The 24,409-nt window shown below is 57.8% G+C and overlaps 2 protein-coding genes across 2 annotated transcripts in view; one reads left to right on the top strand and one right to left on the bottom strand.

Annotated features, from left to right (window-relative positions):
* Positions 1–3,565: 3,565 nt before the first annotated feature.
* On the top strand, positions 3,566–7,944 carry BRF2 (BRF2 RNA polymerase III transcription initiation factor subunit). Its single transcript, XM_052661301.1, has 4 exons — positions 3,566–3,754; positions 4,445–4,504; positions 5,402–5,723; positions 6,531–7,944. The coding sequence occupies exons 1-4, from the start codon at positions 3,601–3,603 to the stop codon at positions 7,258–7,260; spliced, it is 1,266 nt and encodes a 421-aa protein (XP_052517261.1). The 5' UTR covers positions 3,566–3,600; the 3' UTR covers positions 7,261–7,944.
* The window catches only part of ADGRA2 (adhesion G protein-coupled receptor A2), a 36,004-nt gene continuing 19,474 nt past the window's right edge, over positions 7,880–24,409 (bottom strand). Inside the window, exons 3-19 of the mRNA XM_052661300.1 lie at positions 20,134–20,205; positions 19,814–19,885; positions 19,604–19,675; positions 19,164–19,327; positions 18,608–18,821; positions 17,636–17,800; positions 16,842–17,040; positions 16,293–16,442; positions 16,011–16,172; positions 14,815–15,039; positions 14,417–14,633; positions 13,585–13,793; positions 12,479–12,606; positions 12,089–12,212; positions 11,527–11,672; positions 10,799–10,888; positions 7,880–10,614 (exon numbers count right to left, since the gene is read on the bottom strand). Coding sequence (XP_052517260.1) covers positions 9,363–10,614; positions 10,799–10,888; positions 11,527–11,672; positions 12,089–12,212; positions 12,479–12,606; positions 13,585–13,793; positions 14,417–14,633; positions 14,815–15,039; positions 16,011–16,172; positions 16,293–16,442; positions 16,842–17,040; positions 17,636–17,800; positions 18,608–18,821; positions 19,164–19,327; positions 19,604–19,675; positions 19,814–19,885; positions 20,134–20,205 — 3,661 coding nt within the window. The 3' untranslated portion in view covers positions 7,880–9,362. The remainder of the gene's footprint in view (positions 10,615–10,798; positions 10,889–11,526; positions 11,673–12,088; positions 12,213–12,478; positions 12,607–13,584; positions 13,794–14,416; positions 14,634–14,814; positions 15,040–16,010; positions 16,173–16,292; positions 16,443–16,841; positions 17,041–17,635; positions 17,801–18,607; positions 18,822–19,163; positions 19,328–19,603; positions 19,676–19,813; positions 19,886–20,133; positions 20,206–24,409) is intronic.

The raw sequence follows: 24,409 nt of genomic DNA, 5'->3' as shown, positions 1-24,409 counted from the left end.
CTCCCGAGGAGGGAATTTCCGGTGTGATTGAGCTCTAGGCCTGTGGCCACCTCCTCAGAGTTGCCAGGTGCGTTTGTTCCTGGGAGATGAAGAAACCCAACGCAGTGATCCTCAGCCAGGGGGAGGGAGAGAGTAAACAACAGGAAAAGGGAAAGTGAATATAAGCGAGGGCCCTGGTCGTGCCCTGGACTGAGGCTGTCACCACTGTTGTCAGAGGAGAATCAGCATCTGCTGAAAAGCTGAGATGACCAGGACCTAGTCAGAAAAGCTCCAAGGCCCAGGTTGGCGAGGAGAGTGGGTCCTCCAGGCTCAGAGTGAAACTGGGTTAGAGAGTCATCTGAGCTGGAAGAAGCCCAGGGTGAGGCCTTGGGAGAAGCCCAACCCCACCTCCCCCCAGTTACTCACTCCAGACTAAAAATGATCCTGCCACTGAGGAATTCCATCTATGTGTGGCCTCTGACAGGCCTACCCAGGACGGGTGTCCACAGGAGCTGAACAGCCTTTTGGTGTAACAGGCGTTCCTGGGACACAGGGATGAGACAGCCAGGTCATTCCCAGGGAGACTTGTAACAAAGTCAGACAGGCAGACCACTAACGAACACACACATGTAACCAGAGATGACAGGCCAGAGGCCTTCCATCAGCCTTCCTCTATGGCCTCCTCTCCAGAAAGAACTCTGGCCTCGAGGTCAGAATTTCACATCTGGACCATGTCTGAGGCATCTTTTCCAATGGCCTTCACTCCTCAGTAGCTTTCTGCTCTAATCCAGCTCATCTGGGCACTCAGCATTCCAAAAGCTGATGTGCCAAGTACCCTGTGGGCTCTGGCTTTAGGGACAAGAAACATGGCTCCAGCTTCACAGGCTTGGGGAGGAGCTGGGGAGAGGGCTTTGAGAAGCATCTGTTAAACAAATCATCACTGTCACTGAAGGACACTTAATTCTTAACCCGGGCCACCTGCATTGCAGGCAGAGTCTTTACTGTCTGAGCCACCAGGGCAGCCCTAAATCTTAGTAGAGTTTGTATCTGAAGGAAAGGCACCAAGGATGATATGTATGTCCTGATTTCCCAGAGGAAGACAAATTAATTTCCTAAATAAATGGTTTTCTTCATGACAACGTGAACCTTAGATTGCATGTCTTAGGAGAGCGCGCCATCTTCTGGCCTGGGTCCTGACTACCTCCCTGCCTGTTTGCGTCTGAGGGTGAGGCTCTCTGAGACCATCACATACTTGCAGCTGGAAGAGAATTACCTCTCCAACCCTGGAGTTGCTAGCTGTGTGTGTACTCAATCATGACTGACTCTTTGGGACCCCATGGACTATAAACCTGCCAGGCGCCTCTGTCCATGGGATTTTCCAGGCAAGAATACTGGAGTGGGTTGCCATTTCCTCCTCCAGGGGATCTTCCTGACCCAGGGATTGAACTCGAGTCTCCTGAGTCTCCTGTATTGCAGGCAGATTCTTTACCACTGTGCTACCTGGGAAGGCCCAGAGTTGCCGGATCATAAAACTGCTCTTCCACTTTACTATGAGAAATGTCAGGGAAAGCAGAATTTCAGGGCTTACTGTCATGGGTAGATGACTCTGTAGTGAAATCCCACTTTAAAAAAAAATGCAGTTAAGTTCACGATCTGCACAAAACTGGGATGAGCGGCGTCGGATACTGTTCTCTATGGGAGTGTAAAGACATACTCCCAGCGCCAGTTATATTCCTTTTAGGGACATGTTTACCCTCCCAGTTGGAGGAGGAAATGGCAACCCATTCCAGTATTCTTGCCTGGAGAATCCCATGGACAGAGGAGCTTGGTGGGCTACAGTCCACGGGTCGCAAATAGTCGGACACGACTGAACGACTTCACTTTCACTTTACCCTCCCAGTAAGGATGTCGATTGCACTGTCTGAAACTAACATCTTCTAAAATCTGCTAATGCCAGAGACTGCCTGAAATTCTCCAAGATCAAACAGAGAAGCAGAAATTCCCCACATACTTTCAGCACGGGCTGTGATAACGCCCGTCTGTTTTCTTGGAGTCAGAGGGACTGGCCACAGTTCTTTGTAACTTTAACTCAATTGTCTTATTTTTCAAACATAATTGATTCTAAAACTTTCAAGTGTTAAAAAACATTTATTTATTTATGTATTTATGCCACACCACATGGCTTGTGGAATCTTAGTTCCCTGACCAGGGATTGAACCTGGGCCCTCAGCAGTGAAGGCACAAAGCCTAACTACTAGGCTACCAGGGAATTCCTGAAAACCTTTATTCTTGATGAGTGCAATTGGGATTTACTTATGAGAAAACACATCCTCTTTGCTGACACTTATGTTATATTCAAACATGACATACAAAATCTCTCATTTGTGAGCCTGGTTTCTGGAACATTACTAGAGGCATATTTTTGCTTGATTCTTTGATCTATACTATACCACGCCAGGAACTTCGGAGCTAGAATCTTGGAGCATCTTAAAGCTTAAGGTTTTAAAAACATCTCAATTTGCTTAAATTCTTCAGACTGCCAAGGGCCTCACTAACCTCCATAGTTTTTCTCTCCAACTCCCTTAGACATTTCTTGCCTAGTCTCTGGAAGCCTCCTAGGTTGTCACTCTGCAAAGAGAGGAAACAACGTGCTTGTAGGGAAGCTGCTTTGGAAAGAACACAATTTCCTGCTCTCTCAATACACTACTCTTCCTTTTAGGCCACAAATTTTGTACTATGGCCAGAATCAACATTTATTAAGGGTCCGTCTAGTCAAGGCTATGGTTTTTCCTGTGGCCATGTATGGATGTGAGAGTTGGACTGTGAAGAAAGCTGAGCGCTGAAGAATTAATGCTTTTGAACTGTGGTGTTGGAGAAGACTCTTGAGAGTCCCTTGGACTGCAAGGAGATCCAACCAGTCCATTCTAAAGGAGATCAGCCTGGGATTTCTTTGGAAGGAATGATGCTAAAGCTGAAACTCCAGTACTTTGGCCACCTCATGAGAAGAGTTGACTCATTGGAAAAGACTGATGCTGGGAGGGATTGGGGGCAGGAGGAGAAGGGGACAACAGAGGATGAGACGGCTGGATGGCATCACTGACTCGAAAGACGTGAGTCCCAGTGAACTCCGGGAGTTGGTGATGGACAGGGAGGCCTGGCGTGCTGCAATTCATGGGGTCGCAAAGAGTCAGACACGACTGAGCGACTGAACTGAACTGAATTGAAGAGAAAAAGGAGAGTCGGCGATACCCTTGGCACTTTAGAAAGAATTGTTTGTGGCTGGCAACAGTTTTTTGTTTGTTACGCGCGTCCACAGCGGTAGAAAGCTCACTCAAGAGTAACCCCGAGCCTAGACAGCAAACCTCAAACTAAGTACAGATGGCGGGGAATCCGAAGATACAGTCCAGACCAGGAACCTCCTTTCCTCGATCACGTTTCTACCCGAGTCCGCAGAGGAAAGGACCGGAAGCCGCGGAGAAGGTGCCTACAGTACGGCTGTTACGCTGGCCGGAAGAGGAAGGTGCAACCCTATAAGACTCCGCTCCTACTTCCTGTTTCGGCACAGTTGCTGCTGTGGGCGGTAGGGTCGGTTAGCTGCCTGGGCTCTGGACCGCTTGTGCGATGCCGGGTGGAGGCCGCTGTCCCGATTGCGGCTCCGCTGAGCTAGTGGAAGACTCGCACTATTCCCAGAACCAGCTGGTGTGCTCCGACTGCGGCTGCGTGGTCACCGAGGGCGTTCTTACGACCACCTTCAGTGACGAGGGCAACCTCCGAGGTACCTGTGAGGGCTTTTCGGAGGCCATGGATACAGCCTGGGGCGATGGAGGGATTGACGTCAGGTGCTTCTTATCTCTTGCCGTCTCCCTGTCATGAGCACACTTAGATATGGGAGAAAACAGTGAAAGTGAACGAGTGAACTGCAGCTCAGGGGCTGCCATTATCTGTTTTCTTAGCACCATATCTGTTACATGTAGTAAATGAAACAGAGAGAAACAAAGTTCCACTGAATTTACCTAATTTGCCTATTTGGAAGCATTATATCAATAGGTCAGTGTTGTGCGAATGCGGGAAATACTACTACCCCGAAGCAGTTTTGAAAACTAATTGGCAAAAACTTATTTTTCTTTTTTTCATTTGTGTTCAAAGTCCCTGACCAGTGCAGCCCTCAAAATCTACAGGCAGGAAAATTGCCTGAATTGAATGTACAGGCGGGGTGGCTGGAAATTTGGAACACTTGGAACTGCTTTAATGCTAGTCCTAATCTTCTAAAGCTTTCTGTGTATTTGGTACTGCTTGTGGTTATAGAAAACCAGATGGACCTTTTACCTGCAAAGATGAGCACCTTCTGTGAGCTGGGGAGTGGATACCTGATGATTTGGATTCTGCTCCCTGGTTTTGTGTGGTGGGAGGGCAGGGGTCCATGAATAGAGACTAAACAAGCTATTTTTTGTCCGTTATCTTACAGAAGTAACATATTCTCGAAGCACCGGGGAAAACGAACAAGTTAGTCGAAGCCAGCAACGAGGTGAGAATCAACCTTTTATGACACAGTGGCTTTAAAGAAAATTCTCCTTATGGTCCAGCTCGTCTGCTTGTCTTTTCTGTTTTCAGCATTATTATGTAAAGGTAGAGAAGAAGAGAATGGTAATTAGAAATAAAGGATTGAGGTGGTTCTAAGAGAGGTAGCAATTAGGTGGAAGGTTTAAGTCTGCTTGGGTATGTTTGAGGTAGATTCGAGGAACCCAGGTCAAAGCTTGGTCACAAATCAACTTCCAAAAGATGAGGCGCTGAAGTGTTGACTTCTTTCCACAAATGTCTTTGTGCTTTTCAAATGGCCTTACCAAGTGTCACTCTTATCATTGTAAAAAGGTCCATTATTTGTGCATGTGGTATCTGAGGTGAGTTTAACAGAACTTGCTGGGAGCTCCTTTGACTCCTTCACGTATAATATCATGTCATCTGCAAACATGATATGAAGTGACGTTTTTACTTCCTTTCTAATTTAGATTCCTTTTAGTTTTCCTCTCTGTTTGCTTGGCTAGACCTTGCAAAGCTATGTTGAATAAAAGTGACGAGTGTGGGCATCTTTGTCTTGTTCTTAATCTTATAGGAAATGCTTTCAGCTTTTCACCATTGAGTATGATGTTAGTGTGAGTTTGTCGTATATGACATTTATTATATGTTGTTCCCTCTAGACCGACATTTTGGAGATATTATTATTATTATTGTAAATGGATGTTGTATTTTATCAAAAACTTGTTCTGCATCTATTGAAATGATCATATGGCTTATTCTCAGTTTGTTCATGTGGTGTATCACACTGATCTTTGCATCCTTGGGATAAACCCCACTCAATCCAGTTGTCTGATCCTGTTAACATATTGTTGGAAATGCCTCTAACTCCTGCCGTGGGTTTTCCTAGGTCTTCGCCGCGTGAGAGACCTCTGTCGAGTGCTGCAGCTGCCACCAACATTTGAGGACACGGCAGTTGCCTACTACCAACAGGCACACCAGCTCGCTGGCATCCGCACAGCCAGGCTGCAGAAGAAGGAGGTGCTGGCTGGTTGCTGCGTCCTAATCACCTGCCGGCAGCGTAACTGGCCCCTGACCATGGGGACCATCTGCACCCTGCTGTATGCAGATCTGGATGTGTTTTCTGGAACCTACATGCAGATAGTGAAGCTCCTGGGGCTGGATGTGCCATCTCTGTGCTTGGTGGATCTGGTAAAGACCTACTGTAGCAGGTACCTGCCTGGGGGAGACACGGGGGTGGCATGGGTTCAGACCCGAATCCTTTTACTTCTGGCTGTCTCTTTTTGACCAAGTCCATTCTATGAGGATGGACTTCTCCTCCTATGCCTGGCGCTGGTCGGGTGAATCCCATTTTACGTTTCTAGAATGTTGTATCATTTTCAAACCCCTTCGCTGTCACAGCAGCCTGATGCTGTAGGAAGGTTAAGTATCAGCTTTGGCACGGGGCTTCTGGGTTCTACCACTCAGGCCTGCTTGACTAAATGCCACAGCCCTGCCTCAGCAGGATCACGTTGTGTGTGATTAGAGCTGAAAGAGTATGAGCAAACTGACAGAGCTGAGTTAGAAGTTAATTTTTTTATTTAATAAGTAGCTGTGTTCTTTTCTTTTTGTTCTGACAAATATGGTAGAAAGCAAAGGCTGTCAGTGTCGAATGATCTTGAGTTTGAAGCTTGGTCACTTCTAAGCTGGATGACTGTGGGCAAGTTTTTCGACTCTTAAATGCACATAACAGGCTGTTGAGTAGATTAAAGAACATTTTGTAAAGCACTCACTCAGAATGATGGCTGATGGTGGGGGCGGGCGGGATTGTCAACAGATGTTAGTGCCCTTCTGCACTCTCTTGCCCTTCACCTCTCCTGCAGGAGACTCTCCCTGATTTCTCTTGGTACCTGAATAAAGTTGCTACCCAGCAGGCTTGTGTGTTCCCGAAAGAATAGCATAGCTTGCCTATCTTCTGTGCTTTGGAAGAGCTGTCTCCCTGAGGTACTGAGACCAGACCCTCATTTTGGTTATTTCAGCTTCAAGCTGTTTGAAGCCTCCCCATCTGTGCCAGCCAAGTACGTGGAAGACAAAGAGAAGATGCTGTCGCGAACACTGCAGTTGGTGGAGCTGGCCGATGAGACGTGGCTGGTGACTGGGCGGCACCCCTTGCCCGTCATCACCGCTGCCACTTTCCTGGCTTGGCAGTCCCTGCGGCCTTCAGATCGGCTGACCTGTTCCCTTGCCCGATTTTGTAAATTGGCGAATGTAGACCTGCCCTACCCCGCTTCCTCCCGCCTGCAGGAGCTGCTGGCTGTGCTGCTGCGGATGGCCGAGCAGCTGGCCTGGTTGCAGGTTCTGAAGCTTGACAAACGGTCTGTGGTCAAGCACATCGGCGACCTCCTCCAGCACCGCCACATGCTGGTCCGCAAGGCCTTTCGGGACGGAACAGCTGAGGTGGACGCCGGGGAGAAGGAACCGCAAGGCCAGGGGCAGGGGCAAGGACTGGGAGACGGGGATGTGGGGAGTAGCTCTTTAGAGCTGCCTGCGGGCAAGCGGCCCGCCAGCCCCGCCCTCCTCCTCCCACCCTGCATGTTGAAGCCCCCAAAGCGAGTCTGCTCCATCCCCCCTGTGTCCACAGTCACTGGAGATGAGGACATTTCTGATAGTGAAATCGAGCAGTATTTGCGTACCCCTCAGGAAATTAGGGACTTCCAGAAGGCCCAGGCAGCTAGACAAGCCGCCCAGAGTGTTCCGAACCCCACCTGATGCACATTGGGCATTGAGGGCGCTTCCCCTCATCTGATGACTTGCTAACTGGCCTGACACAGCCAGAGGAATCACTGTCCACAAGCCCTCGGGTGTTTCCATTCTCATTTAAGGGACCCAAGAGGGGTTGTGCATCCCAGAGGTGAAGTCAGAAGGAGCGTGGGGATGCCCGGGTTGGAGAGAGTCCCATCCCTTGGTCCAAGAGAGCGGCTTGCCTCCCTCTGGGTTCTGTGGGCTGGCTTTCTCTCGGGCTGTTGGGGCAGCGTCAGGGGCTCTTCTGCTCCCGGATTGGATTGGATACATGGTTGCCGCGGGGCTGGTGGAACCTATGCTGGTGTGGATCGTGGGTATTCCCAGCGTTACCAGCCGTCAGAGGATGGGAACTGAGCAACCCTCGGCCCTGTGTGTGTTCACAGATCCTGTGGGCTTATGTGTACAGTGTTAAAGATCCTCTCATCACAAAAGGACCGTGGGTGGAGGAGTAAGGTCATAGCTCAAAGGGCTTTGCAAAATTTTAATATATTAAAACAAGAGGCATCTGCTAGAAAACATTCTATTGTATAAAACCCGAGCTTTTAAAAACATGTTTTCTTTGGCACTTTTCATCCCCTCCCTCCCCTTTCCCCAGCGTATTGCAAAAAGCTCTCCAGTGCTAAGGCATTGGCGGGGTATGTAAACAGCAGCCAGCATACGTGGAAGAATAATATGAAGCTTTTTTTTTTTGCCTTTTTTTTTTCCTTCTAATATTGTCTGTGCAGCAAGCATAAATAACAGGATCCATCTCAGGGCGTGTGGGTTTTCTCACTTTCCCCTGTCTGTCTGCTCTCGCCTTGGTGATCAGGCTGGAATGATATGGAGACTGGGCTGAGTTTCCCTCCACTTCGATCGTGTGCTGTAATCAAAGGCTGGTGGTTGCTCTTTAGGTTGGGGGAAATATGAGTGTTGGAGTTTAAAAGCAGTGAAGGCACAGGTTCCAGGTGATTCGCAGGGACCCTACCCTTTGCCTTGGGGATTTGGTTTGGGCTTCAGTGGGGCAGGAAGCTGGTTTTATTTTTTTGGAGGTTTCTTATATGGACCTAGACATCAGATCATTGATGATTCTCCTGTCTGGCCTCATGGAGGTGGGGAGGCCTCTTAGTCCCTGGGAGGTGGAAGGCTGTGCCATTAACAGTAATGCTTTTCCAGCACCACCTGAAGCCTGGCAGCGGCGCCCCTCTTCAGAGCGTTTTTTTCAGTAGGACTAGGTTTGAGGCAGGACTACCTTCAGCCCCAAATCGAAGTACTAGCTCTGCTGTCCTCCCCAGGTACCTGGCAGTCAGCGTCTTAGGTGTAAGACCTTAGCTTTGTCCTGAAATGCCCCCTGAGCCCTCCCATGTGGGTCTTGTCCCGGTCCTGTGGGAATGGCCTCCAGCCCTAATCCTGTACCCCTCCTTCCACTTGCCCCCTCCCTTCCAGAGAGCTGGTTGGTCCCAGCTGCCTTTCACGCGGCCCGCCTTCTCCTTTTGCATAGTTAATTCCAAAAAGCAGCACCTTGTTCCCTCTGGCTTGTCCTGGTCACCTGGCTCATCTGCTAGGCTCCCTAGTTAGCCAGAGTCGGGGTGGGAGAGAAGCTCTGGGGTGTGGGCACAGAGGGGAGACTTCAGAGGAGGGCGGTTAGGCGAGAACGCCTCACTCAGGCTCCATCACAGTGTTCCCAGTAAGGCGGATGCCGCCAGTGAGGCGGGTGTACCTTAGAAGGGGCCCGCCCGAGCTGTCCCCGCCACTCTCGGTCGCACCGCAGACCGGCAGGACTTTAGCCCGCAAGCCTGGATGGCAGGTGCTGCCGAAAACCGGCCTGGGCCGGGACGGAAACCTACCCCGCCCGCGGTCCAGGGATTGTCTGTCGCTACGCCGGGGAGGCCCGCCCCGTAGTGGTGGGCCTGCGCCTTTCCCTCCCCCGGCCTCCAGGACTACAGCTGGAGAGCCCACGTGCAGCGAGGCACCTCCACTCCAACCTGGGGGCGTACCGATCGACGTCTCTGGGGCGCCCCCCGCCCCTCCGCTAGAAGCGGGGTCAGGAGCCTGCACGGCCCACTCGTGCCGAAGCGGCGCCCGCGCCCACCCTAGACGGTGGTCTCGCTTTTCCAGAGGCCAGTCTTCATGCAGCCGCCGCCGGCCGCCTCCGCGCCGCTCGAGGGGACGTCATCGTACTTGCCGCCCTTGGGAGCGCCGTTGAGGCTGGCCGAGTTGAGCGGGTACGAGCGGCGCTTGCTCTCCTTCTCCAGCGCGCCGCCCCGGAGGTTGTCGCGGCTGGCGCTGCGGCGCTGGCCCGGCCGGCCGGCCTCGGGGGGCGGCGCTGCGCTCGTGTCGCTGCCTTCGGACAGCGTGAGCGCGGCCTCGCCCTCGAGCCGGGGCCCGGCGCCCGGGCTGTGGCGGCTGCTGCCCAGGTAGCTCTCGGACGGGCTGTGGTGCGGGCTGCCGCTCTCGCTTGACTGTAGCTCGGCCGCGCCCCCGCGCAGCGCCCGGAGCCGGTTCTTGCCGCCGGCCTCCCCCGCGCGGTGCCCCTTGGCGCGGCTCTTGTGGCCCCGGCGGCCGTGGTGCAGGTTGTTGGGATGGCGCTGGCCGAGGCCGGCCCGGGGACCCGGGGGCTCGGGCTCCCCCTCCCCGCGGGCCGCCGCCTCCGCCTCGCATGCCTGGCTCTGCGCCAGCTGCAGGTTGGTGAGCTTGCAGGGCCCCGGGGGCGGCGCGTGGCCGCTGCTGCCGCTCGGGGACGACTTGAGAGACGGGGGTCCTTCTCCGAACACCGGGGACCCGTCTTCGGGGCCGGCAGGCACGGCCCGCGGGGAGGCGCGGGATCCCGAGGCCGGGGGCCGGCAGGCGCGCCAGGAGGCCCTGACGTCCCTGCGCCTGGCACAGTGGTGGGTGAAGACGAAGAGACCCAGGGCGGAGGCCGCCACGCCGTACAGACAGCTGCACACAACCCGGGGCAGCCAGCGCTGCGACACCGTCAGCGCCCCGCAGGCCCACGTGGCCAGGTAGAGGAAATGCGTGGTCACCAGCGCCCCCAGCTGGACTCCCGGAGAATAGAGGCCGTCGCCGTCCTCCGGGGGCCCGGGCGTCACCATCCCTGTGCTTGCAGCCGCCAGGAGGGAACCTGAGTCACTCAGGAGGGGGCCGCTGCTCCTGAGCCTGGTGGAACCCCTCAGCTCCTCCCTCGGCTCCAGAGAGACCCGGCCGGTGCCCCCCTTTGGGCTCTGTGCCAGGGGACTGCGTAAGCGCAACCCTGCGCACAGGAAATAGATCCAGGTGATGAGCAGAATCAAAGCCACCGGGATGTAGAAGGCGCCTAGGCTTGGGCGCCACACCAGCCAGCAGCTGCGGGGAGACACGGCGTGTGTGAGGTGGGGCCCCGAGGCCGGGTGGGTGGGGAGGCGGCTCGGGCCACATGCAGGGGTTGGGGCTGGGTGACTGGCTGGGCGGGTGGGTGGTACCCCCCGTGGTGAGGAGTAGGAGGCACCCCGCCAAGCAGGGAGGTCAGTGGCGGGGGCAAGACGCTCACTAGGGGCTGTGGTCCCGGTAGTTGTGGATGTTGACAGCGGCCGTGATGCCACAGATAATGAGTGGGATCCCTCCCGCGATCAGATAGAACCTGGAGAGAGGGAGTTTGGGGGTCAGAGAGATGGGGAACAAGGAGGGGACCTGGTACTCGGAACCGTCACCGAGGGGTCTCCGCCCCATTCTCCTTCCCCGGAGAGTCGTGTTCGAGTTTTTTTTCCAGGGATGCAAGGCCCCTCTAGGGCAGGTCATAGGTCCCTAGGGGATTTGGCCAAGACTGCTCTAAGAGACAGAGGCCAGAATTGCTTTCTGTCCCTCTAAACAGCACGGAACCCAGTGCCGCTCTGGTTCCCAGGATCCCTGCCCAGTGCCCTGCAAAGTTGCTTACTTCCATGCCGTGGTATGCCTCAAAACCCCAAGGAGGCACCCCCTCCATGGCACTGGGCAAACCTGGTGCCACCTAGGCCCTTGCCTCTCCTGCCTTTTTTTTTTAAATGGCCACAGGGTCTTAGTTCCCCAATTAGCAACTGGACTCAGGCCATGGTAGTGAAAGCACCAAGTCCTAACCACTGGACTGCCAGGGAAGCCCCCCACCTCCTCTTGTGTCTTGGGAGTGTGTCTCCCAGGACCTTGGACCCACCCTGCATCCACCCTGGGAGAACAGCCTTTGATGTCTTTCCCGCACCCCCGGAGCCCTTCCCCACCACAAAGCTGACAGATGGAAGTGCCTACCGCAGCATGGGTCGGGGGGCAGGCGGGGCAGCGTCCCCTTCTGGTGGAGGGGGCGCCCTCCAGGTGAGCTCCTTGTGGAGGACGCGGGCCTTCACGCCCATCCAGAGGAGTGTAGACAGCGAAGAGTAGTGCAGGGTGATGCCCACCTGTGGGGTCAAGGGCTGAGGGCTGGGGGGCCGGCCACCCCGAAGCCTCAGCCCCCACAGTGTTCTCCCCTGCCTCCCACGTGCCCCGCCCCCAGCTCCACCCAGACCCTCCCCAGGGTTGTGTCTCTGCTGTTACCCTCTCTACTTCCAGCCCAGGGCTCTCCATGCGCCAGGGTGGCTGTCGTTGCTGCCGGCCTCGTCCCTGACTGCTCTTCCATCGCAGGCCCCCCACCCTGCACTTCACCCCTGCTCCTAGTGTCTCTGCTTCTCACCCCCCGCCCTCCAAAACAAGGCTGGACTCAGAGCCGTGGAGCTGGAGCCCATGGCCCACCCCCACTTCCGGCCTGTGTGCCTTCCTCCTCTGTGCCCAGGCTAATGGCACCCATCCTGGAGAACCCAGCCCTTCCTTTGCTTACCGCCTGGCAGACCATCTGGTAGTTGGTGAGCGTGATGCCTCCCGCAAATACGGCAGAGGTCATGGCCATGTGGAAGCACACGTTCAGCAGCATGTGCCAGCCCTTCCGGGACACATGGATGGAGCTGCCGCAGAAACAGTCTCTAGTTAGTGGACCACGCAACCCAAGGTCGTGCCCTTGGGCCCTCAAGACCACCAGTAGAGTCGAAGAGAAGGCAGACTTTGGTGTGCGTGCGTGAAACGGGACAGACACCTTAAGCCCCAGACGTGTTTTTCAACCTCAGAACGCTCGCAGGAAATGCTGGGCGGGAGCCTGGGGAAGGGACACTCGCCAGGGCTGAGCGACCCGCTTGGCCTTCCCCGCACACCCGCTCCCCCTGCAGGAGCTCACCTGTGGTTGAGGATGTAGGTGATGATGGTGGAGAAGAGGCAGAGCAGCAGTAGGGCCGTGCAGGGGTACACGACGGGGTGCAGCCCCGCCCCGGAGCCCCCCGCCTCCCTGGGGAAGGCGTTCAGCTCCTGGAAAGACAGGACAGGGGGTGAGCAACAGGAAGCCAGGGGCCGCGAGGCCCCCCCTGTGGGGTCCGGCCCGGTTCCCCAGGCCGGTTCTCCCCTCCCAAGCCCAGTCAGCCTTGGGCCCCAACTTTGGCCCTTTGCTATCCGGGTAGCAAAGATGGAAGCACCACCACATTTGGTCTAGGTGGCATTTCTGACCTGCCTTTCTGGGAGCTTTGCAGGTTCTCAGCCTGAAAATCAGAGATGAGGAAAGAGAAAGAAGGTACTATGCATGGTACAGCCACACACCTGCTCAGGATCCGGGAGTTCGGGCTACGAAGTGTAGTGCAGGAGGTGAGGGGCTGGACAGGGCTGGGCGGGGAGGGGGACAGAGGGCAGACATGCCCAGGTTCATTTTTCACTTTAACAACCCGGGTGTCAGAGTGAAGGATGTGGAGACCCCGCCTGGTGGTTCCTGAGCCATCTCTCTAGACATGGGAATAGAGGGCCTCCCTGTCTATCTTCTTTTTTTCCTTTTCCCCCCCAAAAGGCTGTGGGGCTTTTTTCCTTTTTTCCCCCCACAAAAGGGTCTGGGGCTTCCCTGGTGGCTCAGACGGTAAAGAATCCACCCACAATGCAGGAGCCCCTGGTTTTGATCCCTGGGTCAGGAAGATCCCCTGGAGAAGGGAATGATGACCCACTCCGGTATTCTTGCCTAGAGAATCCCCATGGACAGGGGAGCCTGGCGGGCTACAGTCCATGGGGTCGCAAAGAATCAAACATGAGTTAGCAACTAACATGTTCACTTTCCTGATAGAGGGCCTGAGGACCTCCCTGTCTCCTGCGAGATGAAGAGGTGTGGGGCAGACCAGAGGGACAGGTCCCTGCGAGTCTTCCCCATCACGAGGCCCGATCAGGCCACCATTCTTTCTGTATTTCCCTGTGGCCCCAGGCGGTCAGGGTGCCCTGCCGCCCTCCACCCCCAGTGCCCACTTGGCTCACCATGAGCACGGCCACATTGCCCAGGTGCTGGCAGTGCAGGGAGCTGACGTTGGGCTGGCTGGAGCGCAGCTGGCAGCCTTCAGAGCGCCAGCCCCCGGGCCCCCCTGGCCCCTCCTGGCTCCACCAGGCCGCCACGGGCTCGGCCCCCTCAGCCCAGTGCCGCAGTGAGACGGCCACTGGCTCGGTCAGGTTCCCCACGCCACAGCCACCTAGGGTGGGAAGGGGAGGGGGGTCCACTCAGGCCTGGGTGGGTGTGTGGGGGCTTGGGGGGACCTGGGGGATAGACTTAGATGCCACATGCAGGCCCGCCCCCTACCCCGGAGCCTCAGCCCAACTGGGGAGATGCAAGGATGAATCAAAACAAAGGCACGGCGAGCTGGTGGCCCTCCTTAGTGCCAAAGGGGTCGTGGTGACTTGGCTAGGAAGGGAGTGGTGACTTGGCTAGGAAGGGAGGACTCCGGGGTCGGGGACAAGAAGGGGGAAGGTGACACCGAGGGACCAAAAGCCAGAGTGAAGGGAGGATACCGGAGGGCAGGCACCCTGCGGGGGCAGCTGGCACCAGGTGATGACGGGGAGGAGAGGGAGGCCCATGCGGGTGGAAGGTCTGTGCTTGGAGCCCTTCGGAAATGTGACGAGTCTGGGATGTGAAACCCTGGGTCCCCGGAGCCTTTTCTCCACCCGTCCCTTCCTTCACGGGACACCCCTGTCCAGCATCGTCCTCAGAAACGGTGCGGGAGCCACCATCCCCTGCCTCCAGGGGTGAGGGCAAGGCCAGACAGGGCGGGGGCCCGGCCGCCCCCACAGTGGCGTAGGGCGGGGCGCAGGCCCTTACTGGTCCCCGCAAAGATGACAGGGGTGGCCACGCCGCGCCTCCTCCCAGGCCCTGCGGCTCCGGGGCGGGAGGTGTTGCCCAGAGTGCGGAAGAGGCGCCCGTTGCGGAAGATGAGCAGCTGGAGGGTGCAGTCTGGGGGCACCGGAGGGGCCAGGGCCGCCGGGGGTGTCGAGAACAGACTGGGCGGCAGCTGGATGGAGGCCAGGGCCACGCTGTTCTGGGGGGGACACGGGAGTTCCTCAGAGACGCCTGGGGTCCCCGGGACTCTGCTGGCCCCCAGGGCCACCTCCACGTGTCCCCTCCCCTACCTGCATCCCCTCACACCCCCTGCCCCCTCTAGGCACCTCGCCTCCCACCCACCCCCCACCTGCTCAGCACCCTGCCTCCCCAGCGCCCACCTTGATGTGGAAGGCTGACAGAGACACGTTGGGCCTGCCGGTGGTGCAGCGGAAGCGGAGCTGCTGGTCGGCCAGGGGCTCCGGCTCGGGTGACGGGCTCTGGCCGGGGCCCGCGGGCCGCGTGCCGGGCATGCCCGCCTCCCGCCTCTGGAAGGCCGTGCAGGTCAGGCCCACATAGCTGTGTGGCTTGATGAGGTAGGCCTCCAAGGCCACGTTCCTCGAGTTCTAGGGACAGGGACCCCGTCACCCTATCCTGGCCTGCTCCTGCTCGAGACCACAGACCTGCTCCGACCGACCCCTGGTCCCTTGCCCGTCGCCCAGGGCCTGGGAACCCCGAGTCGGCCATGGAGTCCCCCCAGTGCTGCTCCGCCCTCCCTCCCGCTCACTCACCCTCAACCTTGCAGCCCGCTCAGCTCCCCACACGCCCTGGTCCTCTTGCCCCAGCTAAGCCGGAGAGGAGGGGCCATGTGCCACCTCCTTGTATCCCCCCTGCCCTGGTGCCCAGAGAAGATGTGGTGGCCTCCTTTTTGACTGTTAATAGTTCCCCACCCTTCACTGGACACGTCCCCTCTTCTTGGGGATCTGAAGTCTCCATTAGGTCCCACTCGATCCCAGTCCTGCCCTCTGCTTCCAAACCCTCCTCCTGGTTTTTCTTCTCCTCCTTGCCCCTTCTTGTGTATTTCCATCCGTCTAGCCCTTCAACTCAGGGTTTTCCCAGGTAGCTCAGTGGTAAAGAATCCTCCTGCCAAGGCAGGAGAGGTGGGTTCAACCCCTGGACAGGGAAGAGCCCCTGGAGAAGGAAATGGCAACCCCCTCCAGTATTCTTGCCCGGAGAATCCCATGGACAGTGGAGCCCGGCGGGCTACGGTCCATGTGGTTGCAAAGAGTCGGACACACCTTAGTGACTAAACAACGACACAGCCTTTCAACTCGGTTCCCCGCACGAAGCCTTGGGTAACTGCTGTGGCGTCACTGGCCTCCCTCTCCTCTGCACTGCCCCTGACAAGCTGGAATTTGATGCCACGTGACCGGGATGGGACCCTAGTCATGTTCGGGTTCTTGATAAATCGGGCACACGGCCGGCCCACACTTGGACTTGCTCCTGGATGATGAGGGCTGGGGCTGACCCCTGTCACCTCTAAGGCCCCTCCCTGTGCCTCCCTGGTTGGGGCGGCCTCCCAGCTGGCCCACGGTACCACGGAGATGTGCTGGGCGTGGGCGCTCAGCGCAGCTCCCCCGATGCGCTCCAGGGCGCCCACGATGCCACTGCAGGCCTTGTCCTCGCGCTGGGCCAGCCACAGAAGGTGCTCGTCCACAAGCATCAGGTTGCTGGCCATGTCCACCATCACCTCAACCAGCTGGGGGCAGGAGGGGCGGGAGTTACGCCAGGCAGGAGCGGGGCTGGGGCGACAGAGGCTTGAGCAGTTGAAGGCGGGTGGGTGATTTCCAAGGGACCCAGAGGCCCGACTGAATCTCACCTCTTTGATCTGGTCAACATAACCCAGAAACTTCTGGATCATCTGAGCCACATAGACGACGTCCATCATGTCGGAGAAGCTGGCGGCCTCGGCCGTGTACACTCGAAGCTGGTGGGCCAGGGTCAGCGCATTGGAGGCGTTGATGGGCATCTGAGTTGGAGAGGGGAGGAAAGGACACCATCCAATCTGGCTCCTGCCCACGCCTGAGTCTGATCCCGATGGGCGAGGCAGATGTAAAGAGAGGTCTGCACGACTCAGGGCCGCCCTCCAGCTGCGCCACCCCTAAGGACAACGGGATGACCTCACGCTTCCCTCTTAAGTCGGACCTTGCTGTACTGGGGGACAAAGAGGATCGGGGTGGCCCTCCCGTCCCGAGTGTGGCCCTGGGGAGTCTGAATCCCCGGGAAGAGGAGACGAGTGTGAGACACAGTGCTGGCCCTGTGGCTCCTCGCCGTGCCTCCCAAGGACGCAGGGGCCCCCAGCCCCGTGGGGCCAGCCAGCTTCTCCCCTTCCCCTTCCCCATGGCCTCCACCCCCGCCCCGGCCTCACCAGCACAAAGGTGTAGAGCACCCGGGTGATGTCATTGGTGTACAGACAGTGGGAGTAGTCCCCCGGCTCCCAGCGGCCAGCGCGGTCGCACCGGCGGGAGGCTCGGGTGCCAGGGGCTCCCCCGCTCAGGGGCACCGAGGTGAAGGGGTACTGCAGGCAGGACTGGTAGGCTGTGATGCCAGCTAGAGTTCGCGGCCACCTGGGGGCAGAGGTGGAGAGTTGCCGATGACCCAGGCTCCTCAGGGCCAGGGTCCGTCCCTTCCCTGCCCTGAGAACTGTGAGGCCAGACCCCTTGGGAGCTGGAGGCAGGGTCCAGAAGAGGCCGTGTGGACTGGACTTCAAGGGCTTCCCAAGCTCCCCCTAAGTTCTTAAGCTGTGTTTGTTGGGACAGTGCTGTCACTGCTGTGAGGCTGGCCTTGGAGTCCTGACTTCAGGTCACTTATACTTTCTGGGCCTCAGTCTTCTCAATTGTAGGATGGGAGAATAACACCTGTCCTGACTAAGGGAGAGGCCCCTGGGACATCTGTCATGGGAGAGTTTTGTCAACTATCCATGTAGGGAAGCAACTGCCCCCTCCAAAAAAAAAACCCCAAACCCCTGTTTGTTCTGCACAGCACATCTTGAAGGGTGATTTTATATAAAAGGATATATGGTCTCTCTAAACACACCAATGGGACTCGGAGCTGAATGACAAGAGGAAGTGTTTTCTCCATCTTAGAGCAGGGGGGGGACTGTTCACTCGCATCACAGAGGCTTGGGTGGGGGGCAGGGGACAGCCGGGGGTGGTCCCAAACCTGAAGTCCCCGCGGTTGTTGGCGACACGCTCAGCGGGGCAGTAGGAAGCCGAGGTCTCCAGCACCACGATCTCCACCTTCTTGCTGGCATTTCCCTGGACCGTGGACACCGAGCACTCCCATTCGCCTGAGGCCCACACGCCGATGTGAGACAGGGTCAGCTCGCTGCGGGGGGGCGGGCAGGCGGGCAGGCGGGCGAGGGCTGGCTGGAGGCGCTCCTGGCGGCCACGCCACCCTCCCTGAGCGCCCGGGTGCCAGCTTCAGGCTCTTTTCTTTTTTTTCAGTTGAGTCATGCAAGATCTTAGTTCCCCCACCGGAGATGGAACCTGGGCCCCCCGGCAGTGGATCACCAAGGAAGTCCCCCAGGCTCTGAGCCAAGGGTACAGGCTCATACTCCCTTAATGCTGGCCTTACGATAGTGTTTTTCTGGGCTTCAATCTCCCCACCCTCATCATGGAGGTAATAAAACCTCTCTTGCAAGACGTTTGCAGAGAGCAAGTCCAACAATATAGGTGAGACCCTCTGTATCCTTGTAAAGGTACTGAAGAAATGTCAGATTTAATCAGCTTTTTTCCTATCAGGCAATCTGTAGGGCTTCCCAGGTGGTTCAGTGGTTAAGAATCCACCTGCCACTGCAGGAGACTGATTGGATACCTGGGTCGGGAAGATCCCCTGGAGAAGGAAACAGGAACCCACTCCAGTATTCTTGTTTGGGAAATCCCATGGACAGAGGAGCCTGGCAGCTACAGTCCATGGGGTTGCAGAAGAGTCGGACATGACTTAGTGACTAAAACAACAATTCAATTTGTATCCCTCACGCAGACCATTTCTGACTTAGTTCTGGATCTGCATAAACACGCCCACAGATATTCCCAGGAGCAGACCAGCTCCTCTCGGGGGTGGGTGGGTGGGTGAGGGTTCTGGCTCCCCCCGCCCGTGCTCTGGGCTGAGAAGGGGCTGCAGGGCCTGTACCTGGTGATGAAGGTGCAGTCGTGGACCAGGCTGTCGGCCAGCAGGACGCCTGCCTGCTCGTCGCCCTCCACGGGGGCCCGGTTGTGGTACCAGCGGATGCGGGTGTCGTTGCCCAGGTAGCTGGCCGAGCACTGAAAGGGCAGCCGGTCGCCCTGGAAGACCACTTGGCGGAGGGATGGGATGAGGTGGAGTGTGTGGAGCTCCAGGGCCCCCTCTGTGGGCGAGGACACCGGGAGTGAGCCTGAGTGTCAGGTGAGGACCAGGCCCCTCTGTCTGGAGCCCACCCTAGTTCAGAAGAAGGGGGCTGGAGTGTCTCCAGAGATTAAAGCAGAAGAGAGGAGCAGGCAGGTTTTGAACGAGTAAAAGTGCGTCTTTCCATAGCACGCTTTGTCACCCCAAGAGGTGGGACCAGATGAAAAACATAAACCAAGCAGCGCTCCCCCAGGAAGTTTAGAAAATCGGATGGAGGACGGGTCCCCAGTGGGGTCTAAGGGAGAGGACACCCTGGAGACCAAGCCCACCGCCTCGGGAGCCTTGAGGGCTCGGGTCAGCTCACCGCAGCGCAGCTGGGCCTCTTGGAGGCCGGCCAGAGCCTGGGCATGCAGGGCGCTGGGGTAGGCACAGAGCGTGCGCTCCGACAGCTGCAGGGAGCGGTTGCGGGCCCAGGGAAGCAGCCACCGCAGGCGGCAATCACAGGTCAGGAACTCGGTGCCGAAGTCCCTGCAGAGGGTGGAGGGACCCAGGGTAGAGCAGAGGGGTTCCCTGGGCTCCTGGGGTGGGGATGGAGCCCCAGGGAGAGACTGAGGCTGGAGAGGGCAAACTCTGCGTGCAAGCCTGCGCCCTGCGGTGCCCTGCGGCCATCACCGCAGATGGTGGGGCTTCGCCCAGCCCATCGTCCGCCCCGCCTCCTCAGAAGGCTGGCCACGTGGTTGCAGTGTTTATGTGTCCCCCTCCTGGCCGAGGAAGGAAGCAGGGGCCTGGGGAAAGGATACTCACACCACCTTAAGGGCTGGCAGCTCATCAAAGACCCCAGGTTGCAGACTGGAGAAGATGTTTCCAGATATGTTTCTGCAGTGGAACAGGGAGACGGGATCTTAGGTTCTCCCTGGGCTGGGGGTGAGCCCTTAGAATGCAGGGCCCATGAGGGTCTGGGGAGCCTTCCCTCACACCCCACCCTCCGCCCCCGCCTTCCCTGCCCGCACTCACAGCCGGAGAAGCCTGGGGAGGCCCTGGAAGGTCCCGGAGGTGAGACAGCCGATCCGGTTGTTGGAGAGGTCCCTGGAGAGACACGCAGACCCTCAGCACGTCGGCCACGTAGCAGCACATAGGTCCACCCGTGAGGGACACACGTGTGAGGCTGGGGCTTGTGTGGGGAGCGGAGAAAAAGGGGATGGGGTTGGGGCATGAAGCTTCTGCCCCCCCACCCCGTATGTATGGTGAAGAGGGACAGTGGGTGACTGGGATCCACGGGACCTCCTTCAGGGATGCAGGGCCTGGGGGCACGGTGGTCAGGACACACCACTCACAAGCGCTTCAGCTCCCCCAGACCCAGGAAGGCGCCGGGCTGCACCGTGCTGATGACGTTGTTTCTCAGGTCCCTGCGGAAGACAAGTGGGGGGCCCTGACACCTCGCCCACTCGGGGGGCACACGGCCCACCTGGGTGGGCAGCTCTTGCCCTAGTCGGGGCTGGGGTCTCCGTTGCCCTCGAAATCCCTGGTGTCCTCAGTGGCGGCCAGGAGGCCGCTTGAAGGACCTGGCCCCTCAGATGGGTGCCCGCGGCCTCCCCGGCTCCCTGGTCAGACCGGCACAGGGAGGGTGCAGAAGGGCCTTGGGTGGACGAACGAGGCGGCAAACCCCGTGGAAATGGGAGGGGAGGGCCCCGAGCCTGGTATCAGGAGGCCCCAGCTGCCACGAGCTGCCCCGAGTTTCTCCATCTCTCAGGGCTGCTGTTGCATCATTTGAAAATGGGCGTGACGGTCCTCTGTGGACTGCCGTGCCGCGCTCAGTCCCCCAGTTGTGTCCGACTCTCTGTGACCCCACAGACCGTAGCCCGCCGGGCTCCTCCTCCGACCACGGGGATCTGCCACACAAAGGTACAGTCTCCTCGAGCCTGGCTGCAGGGAGGTATTCTGGAGTTGATCCTGTGGCCCTCTCCTCCTGGCAGGTGAGGAAGAGTCCCCGGCTGGCTGGCTGCCGCGGGATGCTGCCTGCTATCCATCACCCGGCCGCACCCCTCAGCCCTCAGCTGGAGAAGCTGAGGCCACAGGGGCCACGGGCCAGCTTCCGCCAGGTCTCCTCGGAGCCCCCAGTGCAGACAGAAGGCGCCAGGGGAAGTGTCACCTCAGGCTGGCCTCCAGCAGGTCACAGACTGGACGGAAGGAAAGATGGTGACCGCCCCCGGGGCTCCCCAGGGCCAAGGGGCACCCCTCAGGAGGAGTGACCTGCAGGGTGGCCGAGTCTGTGGCTCAGACTCCACCGCAGGGCCAGAGTGTCACTCTCCCTCCCCTCTGTCACGTCCCAGAGGGGTGGCAGAAACTGAAGAGGCCATCCCCGGGGACCAGCCAGTGCCCACCTGGCCCCAGCACCCCCACCAGGCCCGGCACCCCTCTGGGACCACCAAGGTGAGGGCTGGCCCCCAGCCTGCGGCTTGCGTCAGCGCCGCATCCTCTGTGCAGTCACAGCAGCGGGAGAGGGGCTGGCCGCACCAGCCTCTTGCCTACGCTCCCCGAGGCCCACCTGGGGCTTTCCTGAACCAAACCAGCACAGGCTCAGGGCTCACAGAGACCCCACCAGGAGGCCTCACTGCCCACTGGGAGGGGGCTGCAGGCTCTCCACTCTGCTTCCTGCTCTCCAGCATCCTCTCAGGCCTCCCAGAACGCCCAGGAGAGAGGCGAGCATGGCTGGGGGTCGGGGGTGCGGTGGTGTTCCTGGAGTAACCGAACTAGCTCGGCCGGTGGGGCCAATCTGCTTTCCAAGGCCTGGCCACCCCCAGCTCCAGCTCCAGGAAGGGGCTCTTGGCTTTGCAGGCCAAAGCCTCGGGGGCACCTCTGGATTCCGGGCAGGAGGGGGTTAACTGAGGCAGCTCCCTGCTGGGGGAGAGGAAATGGGTGTCCAGGATGGGGAGGTGCCTTCCCACTAAGGGGCCTGTTTTCACAGGGCCAGCCCAGCTGGGGACAAAAACACCCAGAGAGAGACAGAGAGACAGGGAGAGAGACAGAGAGACAGACAATAACAGAGAGAGAGAGAGAGAGAGAGACAGAGAGATGGAGTCAGACAGACACAGACAGAAAGAGACAGGGAGATGGAGACAGGCAATAACAGAGAGAGAGAGACAGAGAGACAAAGACATAGAGAGAGAGACAGACAAACACAGAGAAATGGAACATGTCCCCTGCCCAGCCCTGCCCCTGGCCCGGGGGCCTCACACCTCCGCGCCCTCTCCCACCGAGGACCTGGCCTCCTAACCCTGCGCCCCTTGAGAAAGAAGAGGCAGCCACCAGGGTGCGTCCCACGGGGTGACTTCCACCCCCAGGGCGCAGGCAGGGAATGTGTGAGAACGCAGGGCCCAGAAGGCTCCTCCAGGGTGGAGTCTGGAGATGGGGATGGCCCCCACCCCGAGCTGCCCTTCCTGCCCGCTCCCCGCCCCCCTTGCTGCCCAGAGCCCCACCCGCACAGCCCGCGCCTCCGATGCCGCTCCGGCCTGTGCCCCCTGGCCCCTCTGGGGGTCTGGCCGTTCTCAGGGCTCTGCCTCCCACCCCGCGCGGGGGAAACACATTCCTCATTGTGTCACTTCCCTTCATGGGCTGCCAAGGGGCCCGGCCGCAGCCCCCCGCCCCTTCCCCCTCTGCTCACTGTGTTTATTCTCATTTCCTCCCTCCCCCCCCCAAGAACCCCCACCCAGCTGCCCCACTGATGCTCCACAGATGGGAGCAAGGCAGGCGGCTTGGGCCCAGCCCCTTCCTGCCCCGGGTTTCCTGCAGCCCCCGCCAGCCACCGGGGCCTTCAGAAAGGGGAGCTTCCAGCGAGTATCTGCAGTCCTGACCCCCTAGTCTCACACCCGCAGAGCAGCTTCCGGGGTGGGCAAGGCAGCCCTTGGACGGAGTGCCCTCAGAGTTGGCCTGGATCTACCAGTCCCGGTCCTCTCCAGGGGGAGGGGAGCAAGGGTCAGGGGCAGCTCCCCGCACTGAACTGATAGCCCGATGCGGGCTGCCCCCCTCCACCTCCAGCAGCTCAGGCCTCCTGGTCCCCAAGGTAGGGGCACAGCTCTGGGGCTGTACCCTCCCAAGTGGTAGGAGGAGATGCTCACGTAGAACTTGGGTATTTCTGTGGGCCTCTGAGGCCCCTACCGGTTGGTTGGTGGTTCAGCACCTTGCTGGCTGAGCGGAATCCTTTTTTGAGTATCTGCTGCAGGCTATGGAGTCCCACCCCAGAAGAATGCACTACCCCTCAGTACTATGCACCTGATTTCAGAGGCTCATGGAACCCAGGTTACAAACCCCTGCTCTGGTCTTTCTCATCCGACCCCTTCATCTCTTAGGTGAGGTCACAAGGACACACGGACGCGTCCATGATGTGCATCCTTCTGTAATCTCCCACCCCGTCTGCTTCCACAGGGCCCTCCCTGGTACTGGAACCTGGAGAAAAGGCAGCTTATGTGCGGAACCTCCCTCCCCACCCTCTCACCATGCTTAACCCAGACCAGGCTCCCCGCCTCCAGACATATCCCTCTCCCCCTATCTGTGCCCACACGGAGGAGCAGGATCCCCCTGTGGCAGAAGTTGGGGCAGGGGACTCCTGGGAACAAATCTCACCCTATACCCTTCTTGGGAAAAAGGAGCTCAAGGAGCTGTGTGTGTAAGACTGAGTGTGTGAGTACAAGGAGCTGAGTAAGACTGTGTGAGCACAAGCAATAAAACAGCAGATCGATTGATAGGTTGGACTTGAAAATTTTAAAGCTTTGCTCTTGAAAGTATATCACCCAAGAAAGGGCACCCCATGGGATGAGAGAAAATATTTGCAAATCAAATGACCAATGAATGCATGAAGAGGTGCTCAACATCATTAGGGAAATACTTGTCCACTAAGATGATTATAATTTAAAAAACAGAGATTGGAATCCTTATATGTTATTGATGGGAGTGTAAAATGGCACAGCCACTTTGGAAAACAGCCTGGCAGTTAAAGCTACCATTGTTTGTTGTTGTTTAGATGCTAAGTTGTGTCTGACTCTTGTGCAACCCCATGGACTGGAACCTGCCAGACTCCTCTGTCCATGGGATTTCCCAGGCAAGAATACTGGAGTGGGCTGCATTTCCTTCTCCAGGGGATCTTCCCGACCCAGGGATTGAACTTGTGTCTCCTGCATTAACAGGCGAATTCTTGACCACTGAGCCACCAGGGAAGCCCTACATGACCCAGCAATTCCACTCCTTGGCACACATCTAAGAGAAGTGAACATACACGCACACAAGAACATACACAGGAATATTCATAGCAGCACTATTCATAAGCCCCGAGTGGAAACACCCCAAATGTCTATCACCTTATTAAGAAATAAAATATGGTATCTTTATACAATGGAATAGTTATTTGGCCATAAAAAAAGAATGATGTAGAGACTTCCCTAGTGGTCCAGTGGTTAAGAACCTGCCTGCCAATGCATGGGACACAGGTTCAATCCTTGGTCAGGGAACTAAAATCCCACATGCCGTGGATTAACTAAGCCCACGCACCACAACAAAGATCCCGTGTGCCACAACTAAGACACAATGCAGCCAAAGATAATAAAGAAATAAACCTGA

This window comes from Budorcas taxicolor, chromosome 24 (genome assembly GCF_023091745.1).
Source record: "Budorcas taxicolor isolate Tak-1 chromosome 24, Takin1.1, whole genome shotgun sequence".
Lineage (NCBI taxonomy): Eukaryota > Metazoa > Chordata > Mammalia > Artiodactyla > Bovidae > Budorcas > Budorcas taxicolor.
This window is presented reverse-complemented; position numbering and strand designations above follow the sequence as displayed.

What these genes read in the sequence shown, in the direction of transcription:
- BRF2 (XM_052661301.1), top strand. Translation starts at nt 3,601, where the DNA reads ATGCCGGGTGGAGGCCGCTGTCCCGATTGCGGCTCCGCTGAGCTAGTG. An exon ending in TAGTCGAAGCCAGCAACGAG is followed by an intron (nt 4,505 to 5,401) that starts GTGAGAATCAAC and finishes GGGTTTTCCTAG; the next exon opens with GTCTTCGCCGCGTGAGAGAC. An exon ending in GTAAAGACCTACTGTAGCAG is followed by an intron (nt 5,724 to 6,530) that starts GTACCTGCCTGG and finishes TGGTTATTTCAG; the next exon opens with CTTCAAGCTGTTTGAAGCCT.